This window comes from Oncorhynchus mykiss, chromosome 8 (assembly GCF_057628025.1).
Source record: "Oncorhynchus mykiss isolate SJ-2025 chromosome 8, ASM5762802v1, whole genome shotgun sequence".
Taxonomy (NCBI): domain Eukaryota; kingdom Metazoa; phylum Chordata; class Actinopteri; order Salmoniformes; family Salmonidae; genus Oncorhynchus; species Oncorhynchus mykiss.
The window spans coordinates 26,363,571-26,382,353 of NC_143029.1; the positions used below are offsets into that span (position 1 = coordinate 26,363,571).

Sequence of the window (18,783 nt, forward strand, 5' to 3'; positions counted from 1 at the left end):
GTGTCTACCATCTCAGTCTCCCAGACACCCTGTGATGGATGAGGTCTGGAGGAGATGGGCTGTAAAGGGCTGATTCTGCCTCTCTGCAATGAGATCACTTCCACAATAAAAAGCCATTGTCCCTAATCATCCCGGCAAGGTATGAATGCTGATTAGAGTATTATAAGGATGAGCGGCGCTCCCTTCCATCTAAAAACAAGCTTTGATTTGATATAAGGGCCTTTTCCCACTATAGTCAGACCACGATCCATCAATAACCAAAGCCACCAGAAGGAAGTCAGTAGAACATAACACCTGCACGGTGATGTCTCAGTCTTTTCAAACAGCAAACAATACTTTTTAGGTTTTCATATGCATCTACATAATTCACAGGGTAGCTTTATCTCTTACACTCTCATGTATAGTCTAGTGCGGTACTTTTAGTGGGCTTCTTTTCATTTAGCTAATAAGACAATGTGTTGCACGATGTGTTCCACAATCTTCCACATGACATAATGGAACACAGAATACTACAGGACTCAGAGCAGGTACTGCACAGTAGCAGGCCATAAGGTAGTATTGAGTTGTTACTTAGCACCACCATGTGGCAAAATAATTCAGTGCAGGCGTCACTGCATTAATGTCCCTATGACTTGGATCTGTTGTGTTACATCTGCCAAGGCCCCATCCATGTAATACTACCACTCATTTAGTTCTAATTTTGGAACACACCTCGAAATCCATACAGATCAGGGTTGACATTTTGAAAGTGACTTTCAAAGTGAAATTGGCCTTCACCAGAACATGCCAACTCCGGTGAATCATAAAGACACTACTACTACTACTGTTTTTCCAGTGAGGTGGAACAAGATCTAGGTAGTTACTGTTAAATGCGTGTATTAGAGAGGCATGGTACTCTGACTGGCCGTCACCCTGCCTCTCAAGGTAAGCTGATACCTGACACCTGGCTGTTGCCATGACGCTGCTGGGGGGAAGCAGGGGTTGATGGGAGATCTCTGAGGTGAGGAGGACACCTTAACAGCACTCAGAAGTTGCATCTCTCTATTGCCTCTCTTTTTCACTGACCACATCCTGACCACACCACTAGACCAAACTGCAGGGGAGCAGGGTGGACAAGACAACAGAGTACTTTGATTTTTCAAACCTTCCCGAAGACATTTGCGCTCATTTGTGGGGTGTTGCAGAGTGTGTATCAGCCAAGGTAAACAGCGGTGTGAAATATTGATGGGGCAACAGGTGTGATCCCTTACCGTCGGTCAGTCCTTGCCCCCCTGATCACATGCACCTCACGGAGAGGGGGTGTCTATGCCCCCGCCACACACCACAACACGGACACCAGCACTGGTGAGGCTCTGGACTGGCCAGTCAACCTGCTCTTATTCTCTTTCCCTGTCTTCATACCTCCCTCTAGTCTCTCTTTTCCTATCAACTGGCATTGCCTTCATGATGTCTACATTAGGTGTGATCATCTAAACTAACATATATCAGATGAAATGTAGTTTTAAAAAGATGTGGGTTTGATGCTACCAGGAGTTAAGAAAACTCTAGTCATTGTGTATAGAAAGTATGGTGTGTCAAACAAAAATGTTGCACTGTGAATACACCACAAATACTCTGGTTCAGAGAGCTAGCAAACAAAGGACAGAAATATCACAGCAGTGGGTCGCTAAGAGATGGTTGGATGAGAGGCTGCTGAAGGAGTGCGATCAGAGAGGGATAGAAAATAGGCCACGCCAACAAGTGCGTCTCCAGTTACCTGGTTATCTCCTCTCTCTCTCTCTCTCTCTGTGTGATCACCTTTCTAAGAAAGAGTGTTGACTTGGGCCCATTACCTTGAGCTGTAGCCCCTAGAACTCAGAGTAAGCCTGGGACACAATGGCATTTACTGATAAAGAGACCATTAGTACACAGAAAGAAACAGCTATATAAAGACGATGAGTAGGTTTGTCCCAGACGTGATAGTGGCGGGTGCATGATGTCTTTAGGACTGAAGAATCAGACAGCAAGTTGGATATTATTCCCAATTAAACAGGTTCAACTGCTGTACACTTGTGTTTCCTCCGTTCCTCTTACCCGTCCCTCTCCCCCTCTAGATCAGGTGGAGCCCACTCCTCCCGGTGGGGAGCGGGCGGAGGGGGGTAACGGGGACGGGTCTCTTTTCTACAGGGAGCTGTGGTTCATTGTGCTGATGACAGGGGTAGCCCTGGTGGTTCTAGCTATCGTTCTGGGGATCATCCTGCACAAGGCCCTGAAAAGAACCCCCTTCACTCGAGAGCGCCCCCCTCTGGTGGCCCTGCCCATGCAGAAGAGGAGCCCCATGGCGGTGTATCCCCCCAGCGACTCCTACCTGGTGAGACGGCCCAACTGGGTATGTGGGAACATCCTATGAAAGAGATGGGTCATTCAACTTTAATTCAACTATATGCACTTTCATAGCATATAGAAATTCACTTTATTCAGATGAGTTTGCATACAACATGGTGGAATATTTTATCTCAGGTGGGGTATATTCGGACTATCTCAGTGGAAAACATGAGATATTTGTCAAATGTCTCGCTCTGTAACACATTCTCTCTCCTCTCAGTTTGACACAGTGCCCAACACAACAAGCTCCTCCAACAGTGTCACACTCAAAGGGTTCACCATGCACCTGGAGGTTAGAGACCAGGCAGGCACAATCTCAATTGCATACTCCCCGTGTCCTCTCTCCTCCTTCTCAACACCCATTAGATGAGAAAGCCAGCGGTTACTCCCCTCTGATCTTCTCCTCCAATGGGTTTTAAGGAGAGGACACTAGGAGTGTGCAATTTAAATTCTCCCACAGACACATACACATCTATTTTGGACAACAGTAACTGCTGCCTTGTCTCCTATCTGTGCCCCAAGGGAGTGGAGGACAGTAAGTTTTGGGCAGGTGGCGACGCCCCTCCGGAGGGTGAGCTGGGTATCCTTAATGTGTCCAGCCTCCACGTGTCCACTATCCATGGCTCTGCCCACTCCCAGAATTCTCTGCGGCGGAGCGTGAGCCAGATGATGGACAGGAAGTCGCTGACAGGGGAGGAGGAAGTGTGGGACTCTCACATTCAAGGCCACGACAGCGGGATGGTGAGACACCCCGAAATCTAGGCCCTGCTTAGAGGACGTTTCTTTGTTTGTTTATTAACTCCTCCTTTCTCCCCCTCCCTCTTTCCATCCATCATCTACCAGTTTATGGAGGACGAGGAGTTTGTCGACACTATTAAAGGCTTCAGCACAGTGCGGAAGGAACACACCATGTTTACCGACACTAACCTGTGACCTGCTGTGACCTTTGAACTCCACCCCTCACCTTGTCAGGTCAGACAGGTCGACTGGAGGGGCAGCCCCTCACAAAGGGAGGTCGGATGAGTACACAAAGCAAGCCATAGACATTCACTAATAACATCCTATTTGACTATGACTGCAACCGACCTACCAAACAGCACTCTTGGGTTAAATAAAAAATGGAATACAAAAAATAAAAGTGCAAATATGACTAACTGAAGATAATCCAAGAAAAGGACTTGTCTTGCAAGCCAGGCTATTTGGTCATAATTCAGGGACAGAAATGTCACCATGAAAGAGAAGACTCCTGATGAGATAGAGGAACTGATAGAGAGATAGGGAAATGTTTCTCAGTGAACCTGTTCGTTTCAATGAGCAGTATCAAGGCATCCATTTATATTGAAATTTGTTTTGGGATTTCTTATAGCTACACTGACCTAAAATACAAAGAGAACAGTGCTTTCATTTTATATAAACATATTTGTATATTGACTTGCTGTTGCTTTGAATGTAAGAATGCCTTTTGATAAGTCGCTGCACAATTTCTGTGTACAGATTGTATCTAATAAAAGTGTGGACCAATTTATTTTTGATAGTAACTTAAATGAGTAATTATTGATAATGGATGCACCCTACAAACCAAAAGCATGATACCAAGTCAACATATCATCATTTTATTTGAAATGAGCTCCAGATGCAATTCTGGCCCAAAAAGTTTGTACCACTAGTTAATAATATGGTTACAAAACAAAAACACTTACCGAATAAATTAATGTACTGTAGTACCACATGACAAGACATGTAAACATAAAAAACCCAAAATGGGGGAAGAAGTATAGTGCATTAAAAATAAATGAGTAGATTATATATACAACATTTTAGGCATTTACAAAGGCAGCCTTTTTGTTGCTTCTGTTTATATAAATATAATTCTCTAGATAAAGTGTGGATATACGCTGATATGTTTGCTAAAATAGAGGGACCAGGCGACGAGAGGGGCAGAGCTTCATCCGAGTCAATATCCTTCTCTGATCTCCGTGACAACGCTGTGCCGCTCCAAAGACAACCCAAATTATACTACTCAATTTGACTCCAGTTTCAAGGAGTCCAAACCCCACCCAAGCTAGTATACATTCCAGTTCGGCTTAACTTTCTCATTGCAACGTGGTTTAATGCTAAGGATTCCTTTAGTGTGTCATTATTGCTTACCATTCATTTGATTTATCTGAAGTAAAAGTGCATGCAGCACATGCTAGGGGTTGTGAATGCTTTTGAAGCTAGCTACAATTGAAAGATAGTTGCATGTGATTCTGTACAGTACCTAGAGGTCTGCTGGCTTCCCTTACTAAAGAAATCTACCTTCGGAGACATTCAACTGAAACCCATTACCTCGTCACACTTTGATACAGGAAAAAGCTTCCATTAGACACCATGATTCGACTTCTAATAGCGAGGACATAACTGGCACTACCGTGGACTTCTTACCTGGGATGTCTAGTTGCTGTCTATAGGTGTCAGGCTTCTAAATACTTTGTCCAGCAGTTACTACAACAGTAGTTTTACTATAGAGCTACAAACTGATGCTACAACAACCACTTGGCTAGGTCTTCAGGTTCTAGCCTATACTTATCTGTAGCCTTATCAATCACTGATGTCATTATACTACTACTCAGGCCTAGGTCTGCCAAAACCTACTACATGGCTACTCAAGCTGCAGGATGCTGGGCTTGCTAATGTTAAAACATACACACACACCCCCCCCCCCCCCCCCCCCCAAACATGGAGTAACAACATCGCCACCACTGCTCTTGGTGTAGAGTAGTGATAGACTGGACCCGATCGGTTTGTGTGCGACTGCAATTATTGTGCACTGAGCTTAGTTACTTGCTGATGATTTGACAGGTTTGTGGCGTACCAAGCATAGCGTTGCCATGACAGATAGTGCTGGTGAAGGTTGTGGATGTAGACAAGAGGTTATGGAAATGTTGGTGTTTGAAGGATCTCTCCTGTCTTTGAACAGAAACCTCCCTACCTCCGTTACATTGTCTCCATAAGTACATACAACGATTTAGTGTTCTACTACTGTTGCTACATCCACTGGACAAGAACAGATCACCGACTTATTACATCATCACTTGATCCTCAACACAACATCAAAGAGTTATTGGTTTTAAAAACAACATGGTAGGATCAACTCACAGCAATTACACCATTATTTCAACATCCTAATATTAGTGTTATATCCACTGAAATACTCAACCCTGAACTTTCAGTACATACTAAGAGGTGAGGTATGAGGCAGGCAAGTTTACAGGGTCATAATGTAACATGTCACTAGGAGGGGTCAGAGGTTGACAGCTATTGTTTACATAAGAATGGTGATGTCATAAGTGGCCACACTACAGGCAGCAAAAAGTCCCTAATTTCTTTAAAACTACAGAAAAATAAAAAGCTGTATAAGCTTGTTCTTTCAGGTTACCTTCTAACTTCTGTCATTATTTTTTCCCTTTTTCGAGAAGTTATCAATTAAAAATACATGTTCTATTTGTGCAATTTCCCCATTGTAGTATACAAAATAATGATTTATAACATGTCACTAGTGTAGCTCTCTAATCCTATGTACCAGCATGCAAAGACAAACTGACAGGGTTTGTGAAATGTAAAAGAGATGGGGGGAAAAAACAAGGCTTCTGAATCCCACTAATACCATAGTCTGTCAATCATTAATTACTCTGATCCATAGGATCTCTCTGTTAAAGCGGAGCGCTCCCATTGGACTCCATGACTGATCCCACCCATAGAGGTTCAAGAAGCCTTATTTCCCCATCCCTCCTATATACCCCAGTCAGAGGGCATTGGCCAGTCTAACAGAGGAAAGACGCATTCCAGTGGTCAAGTGACTTCTCCTCGTCTCCTCACCCTATTTCTTACTGATGTGAAAAGAAAGACCGGTGAATGTAGAGACAGGAATTAGTTTCCCCTCTCAAGTTCTTTCACATTAGTGCAAACAGAGGATAGAAAATAAGTACAGAAAGACACTTTAGACAATGGAGAGTAATACTGCCAACAGGCTAACAGAGACACTAACATGCAGAGAAGACAAAACGAATGTGAGATTATAGCATTAGAACATTAAAACACACTTAAAAATGACATGTAAAAAGGTAAAGCATCAGGTATTAAAATGTGAATCTTATAAGTCGAGGGAAAAGATGGAGTCGTCGTCACCCCCCCCCCACAACAGGAAGAGTCCACCTTAGAGGGGTGGGGGGGGGGGCTCTCCTTCCATTGGTATGTTCCAGAAATCTGCAGCTCCTGAGTGTTCCGTCAGAATGTTCTAGAACAGGGGGCTCCTCCACTAGGTCTATGTGGGACACAGTACTGCAGCGACAAGAATACACAGAAAACAGCTGTCAACCAATAAATGAACCACCAAATGAAAATATGTGCGTAAAAGAGGATTCATCGCACAGGGAGGAGAGCCACTAAGGGATGAGAGGTTTGTGAAAGAGAAAGAAGAGAGGGACTCACTTAGGTGAACAGGACAGCACTCACGTGAATAGCTCTATAGTGCTAAAAGCTTGGCGGGAAGTGGGAGTGAGCAAGAGTGTGTGTGAGTCTAGGAGGGAGTGCGTGTAAGACAGAGGGTAAGTGAGTGTACACCATAGTCACAAGCACGGCAGAGTATACAGCACAAACCCATTGAAGGGTGTCGTCTGGAAGGAGGTGTGTGAGGGGGCTCTTGACACTTTGCATGTGTATGTATATATACATGTGTCCATGATTGTGTGAGTCTGTGTGCCTCACAAACCTCCACGTCCAGCCCTCTCATACCAGAGCTAGCGAGAGAGCAGCGCAGCAGAGACGAAAGACAAGGAGGGTAAAGGTCAAGATGGAAGGCTCAGAACAACCTTGCAGGCCTAGTATGACACACTTCAGGGAACAAAGAACACACTGGACGTAGACCCTCCTAACAAAATGTCCTAACCCTTGTGTCCTGCAGTAACTTTATCAGGCACTAGGTGGTAGTGAGACAGTCAATCTGGACAAAAGCACTGTTTTGAATGGGAGTAATATTTTATGAATGGGAGTAATATGAGTACCTTTGAGAATGTACATCGCCGTGTGTGGTCTTTTGAATGGGAGTAAGAGTTTTGTAACTGGTAGAGAATGAGTACCTTTGAGGATGTAGTCTGTTAGGAGGCTGGGTACCTTCTCACTGTCCTCCCTCATGGCATGCAAAACTGCAGGGAAGAGCATAAAAGTGATTCGGGAGTGAATATTATGGTTATAACGCTGCTATTCTGGCATTACAGTTCAACTGTCATGGTAACTTGCTAGTTGACAGGCAAGTGTGGTTTGCGAGCAGTACTCACTCTTGGTGAGGATCTGAAGGTCTTCCACAGAGGGGGAGCCAGCCTTCTTCTCATAGGGGATAACTGTGGTCAGATACTGAGAGAGAGAGAGAAACACGTCACAAACACAGCACGAGAGGGAGGGAGTACAAGACACTGGTTCCAGTACTTCAGAAATGGCCAGCCTCCTGGGCTTTTCACGCACAACAGTTTGTAGGAAGATGCAGAACAGCATCTCGGGACGCACAACTCGCCGATCCTCGTCTTGGATGGTTTAATGCAGCAGACGACCACACCGGGTTCCACTCATATTAGCTAAAAAACAAGAAGAAGCGGCCCGAGTGGGCGCACGATCACAAACATTGGACAATTGAGGAGTGGAAAAACATCACCCGGTCTGACAAATCCAGGTTTTTGTTGCGTCATGCTGATGGAAGAGTCCGGATTTGGCGTAAGCAGCACGAGTCCATGGCCGCATCCTACCTGGTGTCAACGGTACAGGCTGGTGGTGTTGGTGTAATGGTGTGGGGAATGTTTTCCTGGCACACGTTAGGTCCCTTGATACCAATTGAGCAACAATTGAACGCCACACCTTGTAGAATCCATGCCCTGAATAATTTAGGCTGTTCTGGAGGCAAAGGGGGTGGGACCCAGTAATATATGGGTGTACCTAATAAGCTGGCCACTTAGTGTATATTTTAGAGGTCGACCGATTAATCAGAATGGTCAATTAATTAGGGCTGATTTCAAGTTTTCATAACAATCGGAAATCTGTATTTTTGGATGGCGATTTTGCCAAAGCACAATTGTTGCACGACTGTACCTAACCATAAACACCAATGCCTTTCTTAAAATCAATACACAGAAGTATATATTTTTAAACCTGCATATTTAGCTAAAAGAAATCCAGGTTAGCAAGCAAAATTAACCAGGTGAAATTGTGTCACTTCTCTTGCGTTCATTGCACGCAGAGTCAGGGTATATGCAACAGTTTGGGCCGCCTGGCTCATTGCGAACTCATTTGCCAGAATTTTACGTAATTATGACATAACATTGAAGGTTGTACAATGTAACAATTATATTTAGACTTCGGGATGCCACCCGTTAGATAAAATACCAAACGGTTCCGTATTTCACTGAAATAAACATTTTGTTTTCGAAATGATCGTTTCCGGATTCGACCATATTAATGACCAAAGGCTCATATTTCTGTGTGTTATGATGTTATAATTAAGTCTATGATATGATATTTGATAGAGCAGTCTGACTGGGCGATGGTTGGCAGCAGCAGGCTCGTAAGCATTCATTCAAACAGCACTTTCGTGCGTTTTGCCAGCAGCTCTTCGCAAGCACAGCACTGTTTATGACTTCAGGCCTATCAGCCTAATGGCTGGTGTAACCGATGTGAAATGGCTAGCTAGTTAGCGGGGTGCGCGCTAATAGTGTTTCAAACATCACTCGCTCTGAGACTTGGAGCAGTTATTCCCCTTGCTCTGCAAGGGCCGCGGCTTTTGTGGAGCGATGGGTAACGCTGCTTCGAGTGTGGCTGTTGTCAATGTGTTCCTGGTTCGAGCCCAGGTACGGGCGAGGAGAGGGGCGGAAGCTATACTGTTACACTGCCAATACTAAAGTGCCTATAAGAACATCCAATAGTCAAAGGTTTATGAAATACAAACGGTATAGAGAGAAATAGTCCTATAAATACTATATTAACTACATCCTAAAACCTCTTACCTTGGAATATTGAAGTCTCATGTTAAAAGGAACCACCAGCTTTCATAGGTTCTCATGTTCTGAGCAAGGAACTCAAACGTTAGCTTTTTTACATGGCACATGTTGCACTTTTACTTAAATTTGGTTATTTAAACCAAATTGAACATGTTTCATTATTTATTTGAGGCTAAAAGTAATTGTATTCATGTATTATATTAAGTTAAAATAAGTGTTCATTCAGTATTGTTGTAATTGTCATTATTACAAATAAATAAAAAATAAATACAATTAAAAAAATGTAAAAAGAAATTGGCCGATTAATCAGTATCTGCTTTTTTTTGGTCCTCCAATAAATCGGTATCGGGGTTGAAAAACCATAATCGGTCAACCTGTAGTATATTTCAACACTACAAACCACTTAAGAACTCGAGTATAAAACCTTACCATCACCATTCGTATTTGCCTGACTACTCAAAATGAATAATTCCACTGCTCTATCGTTCGCTACATACTTCAGTCAGAGACTGCCATCGTTAAAGTTGTGCGTGTGGTGACGTCAAAATGAGGGGTGTTGTACAAAACAAAGTAATCAGCGATTGGATCATCTCTAACCAATCAGAGTATCAAAGCCAATGACACATTTTCAAAACCTAGCTTTAACTCGTGTGTTCTGGCTCTTGCCCAACCCATCGGTTTCTGGGACCAATCAGAATGTGTTTGCGTTCTAGAAATCGTCAGGGAGACACTCAGATCCACACTCATTGCGGAGTAGAAACTAACTTCTGTGGGCGTGGTGTATCATTTGGGTAGGAGTTTGGGTAGCCAGGCAATACCGGCATTTGTTCCAAATCAAGAAACTGATTATTTGCGAGAGCGAGAGAGTCATTGGTCGACTGATCGGAAGCTCCTAGTTCCCAGTGTGAAATTTCACTTGAATGACCCTCCAAGTCAGAATTACAAGTGGGAAACTCAGAATATGTTGTTACCTGAGTTCATTTCACCATTGGCCTTTTACCTTTTCAACCAAGAGATGTCAACAAATCAGTTTGACATTTACAACCGTATCAATATGGAGAATGTAGCTAGTTTGACCATATGTCAATGTTACAAGCTAGCTAACTTTATTATTAGCCATGTACAATCTTATTGGTTAAAGAATTGTTCCGACTTCAAAAAGGCACGTGAGCACAATGTCGGACTTACGACTTCCCATTTCCCACGAGCACACCCATAGTAATAAGGGGACGCTTGTTTGCAGGAAATAAAGAGCACACTATTGGATGATTCAGCATCAAGTTCCTGCCAATCTCAAGACAGAACTCTCAGTTCAACAAACAGGACCACCCATATGTAAAAATGTATGCACGCATGACTAAGTTGCTTTGGATAAAACAGTCTGCTAAATGGTATATTATATATTACAGTATATTACAGGAAAATCATAGGAAACAAAAAAGACACACAAAAAGAGAAGAAAGCAGAGAAGCAGAAATGCTTAATTTGTATTTGATGGACATAGAATGAGCCAGAGGATAAGACAGCAGAGGGCTTAAGAAATAGTTTGATAGAAAAAGTGAAAAAGAAAGATGGTCAAATAAAGAAGACATGGTGAGAACATAGTAGCAGCAAAAGCTGTAGAGAAAAAAACAGAAAAAAAGAGGATGGGTAGCTAGAGAGAGAGAGAGAGGGGCACCTGTTTGTCCCCTCCTGTGCTGCCGAAAGTTTGACGGAGGCCGTTCTGAATGACAGTGGAGAGTCCCTCCATAGTGAAGAGCTAGAAGGAGGAAGCGGAAGGAGGGAGAGAGAGATAAAACTACCAAAGAATGAGAAACCCTCCAAAAATACATGAGCACTCCAGAGAGCAGCAGAGGGGTATAGAGCTGGATTCAACCCTCTATCGTTTAAGGTTCTGAAAAGGAAAGGTTATCCACACGGAAGTCCAACAGTTCAAAATGGACAAAAACAATGGCAGGGTGAAGTCAGACCGCCAGGTTGTTTTATTTGACAGTCCTGTTTTCAGCTGGTACTTACTAAGACATGTCAAAATGTCACCATGTACATAGGAACTAGCTGGAAAATAGCTGACTGTAGAATAAAGTGTAAGGGCAGAGAGACCCAACAGGGTCTGCAGGGTGAGTGTGGCAGGAGTTAGTACAGCACTGCAGGGTGTTTTGTTGCTTTTCCGTGCATTTGCACCCCCCCCCCCACAGTTTCCAGTGCATGCATCTTCCCTTGTGGTGCATCTATGAATGAGGGAGTGTCCACAACACACATATCTATACGCGCATGTCTGCATCACAACATGCATTATATGGATTTCAATGTATACAAAACTATGTATGCATCTGTCTCTCTCACCGTCCCAGGAACGTGTGTCCTGTCTGCCCTCAGGGCACTGCCTGTGGGCCTGGTCTTCTTCTTCTGGCGGAGCAGCTCGCGGTGCTCCTTCTGCCGGTTCTGCACTTCGATGAGCAGCGAGATGAAGCTGTTCTTCACCTCCTTCTCAAAGTCCAGCTCGTCCCTCAGAGCCAGGACCTGGATCAGCTCCTCACTGTAGCGCCTGATGGCCGTCTCCACCTCCTCCAAGGCCTCGCTCAGCTCTGAGACTGACAGACGATGCAGGCCTGACAGACGACGCAGAACATACCAACACACACTTAAACAGGGCTTGACAAATCACATTACACATGGGGGGGGGTATCACATACTAACAGACACTTACAAGGTCAGTCACAAATGTTTGCATTAAAGTCTTGATTTGATGTGCATTTACGAGTTACATAACAAACATGCAGCAATTGCTGTTCAGTTGTATCTAATGTCTATTACATAACAATGCTACTGTGAGCCTGTATCTGCTGTCCAGTTGTATCTAATGTCTATTACGTAACAATGCTACCTTGAGCCTGTATCTGCTGTCCAGTTGTATCTAAGGTCTATCACGTAACAATGCTACTGTGAGCCTGTGTCTGCTGTCCAGTTGTATCTAACGTCTATCACGTAACAATGCTACTGTGAGCCTGTATCTGCTGTTCAGTTGTATACATGTACAGGTTGTGCAATGTAGCTGCAAGGAGCTGTTAACACTTTAGTTGTTAGGGATTTAGATGAGAGTTAGGAGTAACTCACGGTCCTCATAGCTGGTGTTGGAGCTGGAGCGTTTGAGGTTGCTGAGGTCTTGGGAGAGCATGGACAGGTCTGACTGGGACGGGCTCTCATCATCCTCTGGGTCTGGAGACTCCTCCATCAGCTCCTCAATCTCCTCAATCACCTGCAACAAACAAACACACACACAGGGTTGTGTGTTACGGGTGTGGCTTTGTAAGTAGGAGTGTGTGTGTGTAAGGTGTATTTGAGACGTGACAGAAAGAGAGAGCGAGTGTGTGTGTGTACCTGCTCGACGGTGAAGAGTGGCTCGTCGTTGACGCAGGACACGATGATGGAGTGCATGTCCATCTGTTCCCTCAGCTCCTCATCATCATCAGACAGGTCAAGAGGCATGTTGTCCAGCTTCTGTCCATCACAGAGAGAGGGAGCAGAGAAACAGAGAGATGGAGAGCAAAAAAGGGAGATGCAGTCAGCTTGGTGGGGAGGTGCTAGGGCGATATATATATATATATAAAATTTGTTCTAGTATGATATTCCAAATGCCTGTATTTTTCAATTTTATGAGCGTTTATGTCCACGTGTTCTCATAGTGTCTTTTTGGTCTCGTCTGCTTCTGCGCAGCACACCTTCCCATTTACACACACGCCAAGCCCCTACCAAAAATGAGAGATCCCTTGTTCCTCTCTGACAAGCGGGTTCAACTCACAATTTGCAGTTGAGGTTTGGTCCAACAGAATGTGTCATATGGTCACCAAAACACATTGAGACATTATTTTACTGTAATAGAGAAGTAACCCTCTCTAACTATATCCCTTTTATGTCTCTACTCCTTATACTGCACACAGAGCAGGCACTACTAAAACAGGAATATCAATAAACGTTGATTTGGGAAATGTATGCTCAGTTTGTTATGTGTGGCATTGCGTTAACACGTACCACTAGCAGCATTTTAGCTAAAGACTGTTATACTAGCTGTCTATTCTGTGTTTTATAAAACTGTAATAAGCATAAAACAATTATATAAGGAATTGTCATCTCGTTCTGAGAAATAAGGTAGGCAACTTGATTTCAACATCTGAACAAAGTGGACAGGCCAGCATGCTGTTCAAACAGTTGGAGACGGAAGGGTGTGTTCATAACATTTCAACTGTCCTACCTTGTTAGCTAGAAAATAGATCCAAGTTGGCTACATTTGAAATATAAAACTTAGCTGGCTAGTCACTAGCATGTAGGCTTGTGCTAGAGAGATGGTTTATGAGACTTGAATACATTTTCTATAATGCCTGCTACAATAAGTCATTATTAGTGAATGTGCATCATGTATGGTTCTGGTCAAATTTGAAACAAAAAGGAATTTTCATAGACTTGAATGCCAGATCATTGATCACTGAAAAAAAGCAGGTGACACTATTTTGATTAAATTATTATTGGGTCCTGTAGTTGTAGAAGGCTTATATTAGGTCCAATTTCACAAGCCTTTAATTCATTACATTATTGCTGACTGTTTGAAATGCAGTGTATTTGACCCTTAACAATTGTACAACAAAGCTTATTTAGAAATATATATATTTTAAATCGAGATGTATGTATATTTTAATCAAAGATCTGGAAATCAGCATTTGTCCTACCACTTTTAAAAGTGGTATACTTTTATTTACAAAGCCATTTTGGGTTTACTACCTTTTTATTTGTGGATTTTTATTGTTCAGAAATGTGGTGGGTACTCTCTTCGTTCGCTGGACATTATCCTGCTAACTGTTCCAAATGTCCAAACTGAATTTGGTAAAAGGGCTTTTATGTACTCTGTGCCATCGTCTTGGAACACCTTACAAAATATTTTTAAACTGGAAGAACTTGTCCCGATTGGTGTTTTTAAATCACTGATGAAGGATTTTGAGGCTGATTCCCTGACCTGTCAATGTTTTTAATTTGCTGTTTTATACTCTTGTGAATTCAATGGTTTTTACTAGATTACTTGTAGTTTCCTGTTGTCTGTCTGTAATTTTTTTGTAATGACTTGGTGCTGCCTGTCTTGGACAGGTTGCTCTTGAAAAATAGATTTTAATCTCAATGAGCCCTTCCTGGTTAAATAAAAGGTTAAATGAAATTAAATATTGATTTAAAAAAAATCGAGATATGATTTTTAGGCCATATATTTAAGCCCTAGGAGGTGCAGGCCGTGTATGTGTGTGTGTCTTACCCCCTGCTCACAGAGATTGAGAGTGGGGAGATGCAGGGAGCGAATGTGAGAGGTCTTCCAGTCCACTGGCATCACATTGCCGTAGTTATCGGTGAGAGCATTCCACACGCTGAGGGAGGGAGAGAGCGAAAGAGGAATATGGTGAGGGGAATGAAGAGAATGAGAGGGTGACAAGAGAAGAGTAAGTGGGGGAGAATTAATGGAGAACAATGTGAGGTCGAAAGAGGGTGAGAAACGAGGAAGGGAGAAAGAAAGAACATTTTCATTCACAGCACAAAAAAAAAAAAACGTTCCACACTGACACATCATTAGTTGGCAGTAGTTTGTCATCCTCTTTTCTCACCAGCCACCTACACACACACCACTTGTCTCTGACTTTGATACAGCTCGCATCTCTCTGCTCGCTGCTAACAGCACAGGAATCTAGCATTTCTCAATGCCAAATGTATTGTCCAAGTCTTTTCTTATAAAAGGGCACTGCTTTACGCTACAGGAAAATACAGAATACATTCATGGACCTTTCTTCCATTTTGTACATAGATACCGCTACACAATTGGAGTGAGCATGTGTAAGATACATGCGAGGAAGAGAATGTGTTTTGCGTAAGATACATGCGAGTATGAGTGTGTGTGTGCGTCTGTCTGACCCTGACTGCTGCGAGCAATGTGAGGATGGGCATTGTGAACCCACGCGTCAGAAAGGCTTTGCGTCAGAGAGATTGCTGCCCACACACTCCAATGAATAGACAGACATGTGTTATTCGCATGACACCACTCTCTCCCTCCCGCTTGCTTTCTCACTAACACAGCATTATTACCATTAACAACATTCAGTTTTGGGATAGGTTCCCTAAAAATGGGGCAATGCCGGCAGGAACCGCTTTGGCCCCGTATCGGTGTCACCCTTTGTGGCATTGCTATTCTCAACAATGCATAAAACAAAATCAAATCAAATGTATTTGGTTAGCAATGTTAATGCGAGTGTAGCAAAATGCTTGTGCTTCTCGTTTCGACAATGCAGTAACAACCAACGAGTAATCTAACCTAACAATTCCAAAACTACTACCTTATACACACAAGTGTAAAGGGATAAAGAATATGTACATAAAGATATATGAATGAGTGATGGTACAGAATGGCATAGGCAAGATGCAGTAGATGGTATCGAGTACAGTATATACATATGAGATGAGTAATGTAGGGTATGTAAACAAAGTGGCATAGTTTAAAGTGGCTAGTGATACATGTATTTCAAAGATGCAGTAGATGATATAGGGTACAGTATATACATATGAGATGAGTAATGTAGGGTATGTAAACATTATATTAAGTAGCATTGTTTAAAGTGGCTAGTGATAAACAAGCCTCTCTGTGACCAGTGGGTCTATGTAGCTTCATGAGTAGTTCTCCTTCTGTCCTCCTATGCCAAGGGAAGTTGATCCTGAAACTTTGCCCAAAAGCATATTAGGGAATATAAAACACACACACACTCCTTCCAGTCTTCCTGCCATCCTCGCTGTGTGTCTCTGCATGGAGCTAGGCCATTAGCCAACTACAGAGCTAGTTAGGAGGCAAGGCATGTCCTCCAAATGGGCAGTCACTCATGAAAGGACTCCGCTGCCCTCAGTGCACTGCTCTTTCTGTCCAAACTCCCCCCTCCACTTCCCTCACACTCATCCTCCTCACCCTAGTCCTAATAGTGGCATTGCAAAACTATGTCTGTGTGTACATGTTCTCTCTCGGTGTGTGTGTATTTATGCGTGAATTCAATTTGCTCTTTCCCTGGAAATTGATATTATGACCAAAGCGGAGCTGACATCGCCAAGGTTGTATCTGTATTGAGTGGGACAGCCCAGGAGACCATTTTAGGGAGATGACACTGGCTGTACTGTAGTCGGAGCATGCTGATGAGTCATACATAGACCAACATCACAGGCTAACAGATCCTCTGCCATCTCCACAAGTCTTTATTATAGTGATAGCCAAGCTACCTTTGTTATAGCATGGGTTACTTAAGCAATAAGGCCCGGGGGGGTGTGGTATATGGCCAATATACCATGGCTAAGGGCTGTTCTTACACAACGCATCCCGGAGTGCCTGGATACAGCCCTTTGCTGTGGTATATTGGCCATACCACAAATCTGGAGGTGCCTTATTGCTATTATAAACTGGTTACCAATGTAATTAGAACAGTAAAAACAAATTTGTCATACCCATGGTATATGGTCTGATATACCACGTATTTCAGCCAAATCAGCATTCAGGGCTCGACTCACCTGGTTTATAATATTCTAAAACAGGGACTGTTTAGTTTAAGCCTACATATGGGAGCGCATTTTATTGTAAAAGGGTACAGTGTTTCCCTCAAGATTCTTTGGACCTGACTCAAGAGCAACGTACAAGGCTGCCAATATCAAAAGACACGATCTCGGTAGGCTGTGTGCGTGTATAGAGCAAGTTGAGGGGTGAAGAAGAGGGTTGAGCTTAGACGTCCTCTACAGATCACTGGTTTTATAAACGCTGTCCATCACATAATCTGAGCTGAAGTGTGCCCTTTCAATAACCATTAAAAAATGTACCTCGATGTATGTGTTTTCAATTATTTAAAATGTCACGATGTGTTTCATCAGCAGTGCGTCAATAGAGAACAGCCCAGACTCCCGTCTGTCCTGAGTTTGGACAGACTCAGATGACTTGAAAGTCAGTATACTAACTAACTACAGTGCCGGAATGGTGAAAACGAATTGCAGTGCACATAGCTAATGCACGAGACACACGGTAGTCTAATATGTTGAAGTCACTTATGTGAAAGGAGGGACTGTATAGGAAATCACTGCATTGTCGGAACTAGAAGCACAAGCATTTCGCTACACTCGCATTGACATTGCTAACCATGTGTATGTGACAAATACATTTGATTCGATTTTGATTTGCAATGCAAATATCAAGTTGTTTACAAACTAAAGTTGGGTCGCTAGCTACATTGAAAACACAGGTCAGTTAGTGTTATAGCTAAGTGCTAGAAACAATATACAAATGTAACCTCTTGAAGACTCTGGTTTTGAAGTCCTGATTTTCTTAAGTTACCTTTGTATCACGTGCATTCAACACAACCGTGGCTATCTAGCGAACAACCCTGTTGGTTAAATGGATAGCTAGCAGCAGGCTAACCTTAGCAATGGTGGGCTAACTAACTAGTTTAGCAAACAATGCTAAAGTAATAAAGTAGCACACAATTCACACTCACTCGTCGTCCTTGAGGAAATTATCTTCTGTGATAGGTTTAATGGGGGCTATGTTTTCAGTTTCAGTGTTGTAATTTCGGAAGCAAACTGTCAGCTTCTCATCGAAGTCGTGGACAAGGTCCTCCATTGATTTGAAGCTACATATCTCCCCCGAGAAGCTGTTGTCGATGTCCGAGAAATCCTCCACCAGGCCCGTGTCAGCCACGTTCGAGGAGTTCAGCTGGTCCAGTCGGTTTGGCGACCCTGGGGCCGCCTTGAATTCGTTGAAATCCTGCCAGTCTTCATCGAAGTGGGCTAACGGCGCCGCCATGACTACCGCAGTGACTCGGTTCGGCTGCCCTACCCCTGGATGGTGCTCTATCCTCGGCTATAACGAATGTGCCACTGATGATGATGAACATGGAGAAGACTGGTGAAGAAGAAGCTAGTGGTCTCTGCCTCTGCTGACGTCACGCGTGGTGGGTAATCCGATAGAAGATCAAAACAAACATGTTTTTTTTTTTTTGAGGGGGGGGGGGGGGGGGTATTTTTTTCAACATTTTATATTGTTAGACTGTTTAAAACTATGCAATTGTATTCTTTAATCTTCATGTAAGGGACTGTGGTCAGTAGCTTGCCTTACAGGATTCTTAGTTAAAATGCACATTTGGCTTATTTCACCTATTGTTTCAAACTGGAGGAAAAGGTAAAACAAATGAATAATCGTTGAATATTGTCTTGAGTATTAAGGCATTGAACCATAGACTGTTGTATGTAGGCTATGTTATGTAAATAAAATGCTATGGAAAATGTTATTGCAAGCATATAATTTCCCACCTGGTGGCGGTGGTGCGCTAATGTAAAGAGGAATGGAGAGAAA

General features: G+C 43.1%; 2 protein-coding genes across 3 annotated transcripts; one reads left to right on the top strand and one right to left on the bottom strand.

Moving 5' to 3' along the window:
- The first annotated feature begins 1,869 nt into the window (after window positions 1-1,869).
- On the top strand, window positions 1,870-3,403 carry LOC149981477 (usherin). Its single transcript, XM_090243049.1, has 4 exons — window positions 1,870-2,350; window positions 2,585-2,656; window positions 2,887-3,105; window positions 3,208-3,403. The coding sequence occupies exons 1-4, from the start codon at window positions 1,973-1,975 to the stop codon at window positions 3,295-3,297; spliced, it is 759 nt and encodes a 252-aa protein (XP_090099175.1). The 5' UTR covers window positions 1,870-1,972; the 3' UTR covers window positions 3,298-3,403.
- A 558-nt stretch (window positions 3,404-3,961) lies between these two features.
- On the bottom strand, window positions 3,962-18,409 carry LOC110529692 (fasciculation and elongation protein zeta-2). Of its 2 annotated transcripts, XM_021612135.3 has the most exons (9): window positions 17,927-18,409; window positions 14,680-14,788; window positions 12,765-12,884; window positions 12,501-12,642; window positions 11,730-11,995; window positions 11,065-11,145; window positions 7,680-7,755; window positions 7,482-7,547; window positions 3,962-6,684 (listed from the first exon to the last, which is right to left on the bottom strand). In XM_021612135.3, exons 1-9 carry the CDS (start codon window positions 18,232-18,234, stop codon window positions 6,668-6,670), a joined length of 1,185 nt encoding a protein of 394 aa, XP_021467810.3. In that variant the 5' UTR covers window positions 18,235-18,409; the 3' UTR covers window positions 3,962-6,667. The 2 variants fall into 2 exon arrangements, with proteins under 2 accessions (XP_021467810.3, XP_021467811.3); XM_021612136.3 differs by lacking the exon at window positions 11,065-11,145.
- Between the last annotated feature and the right edge of the window lie 374 nt (window positions 18,410-18,783).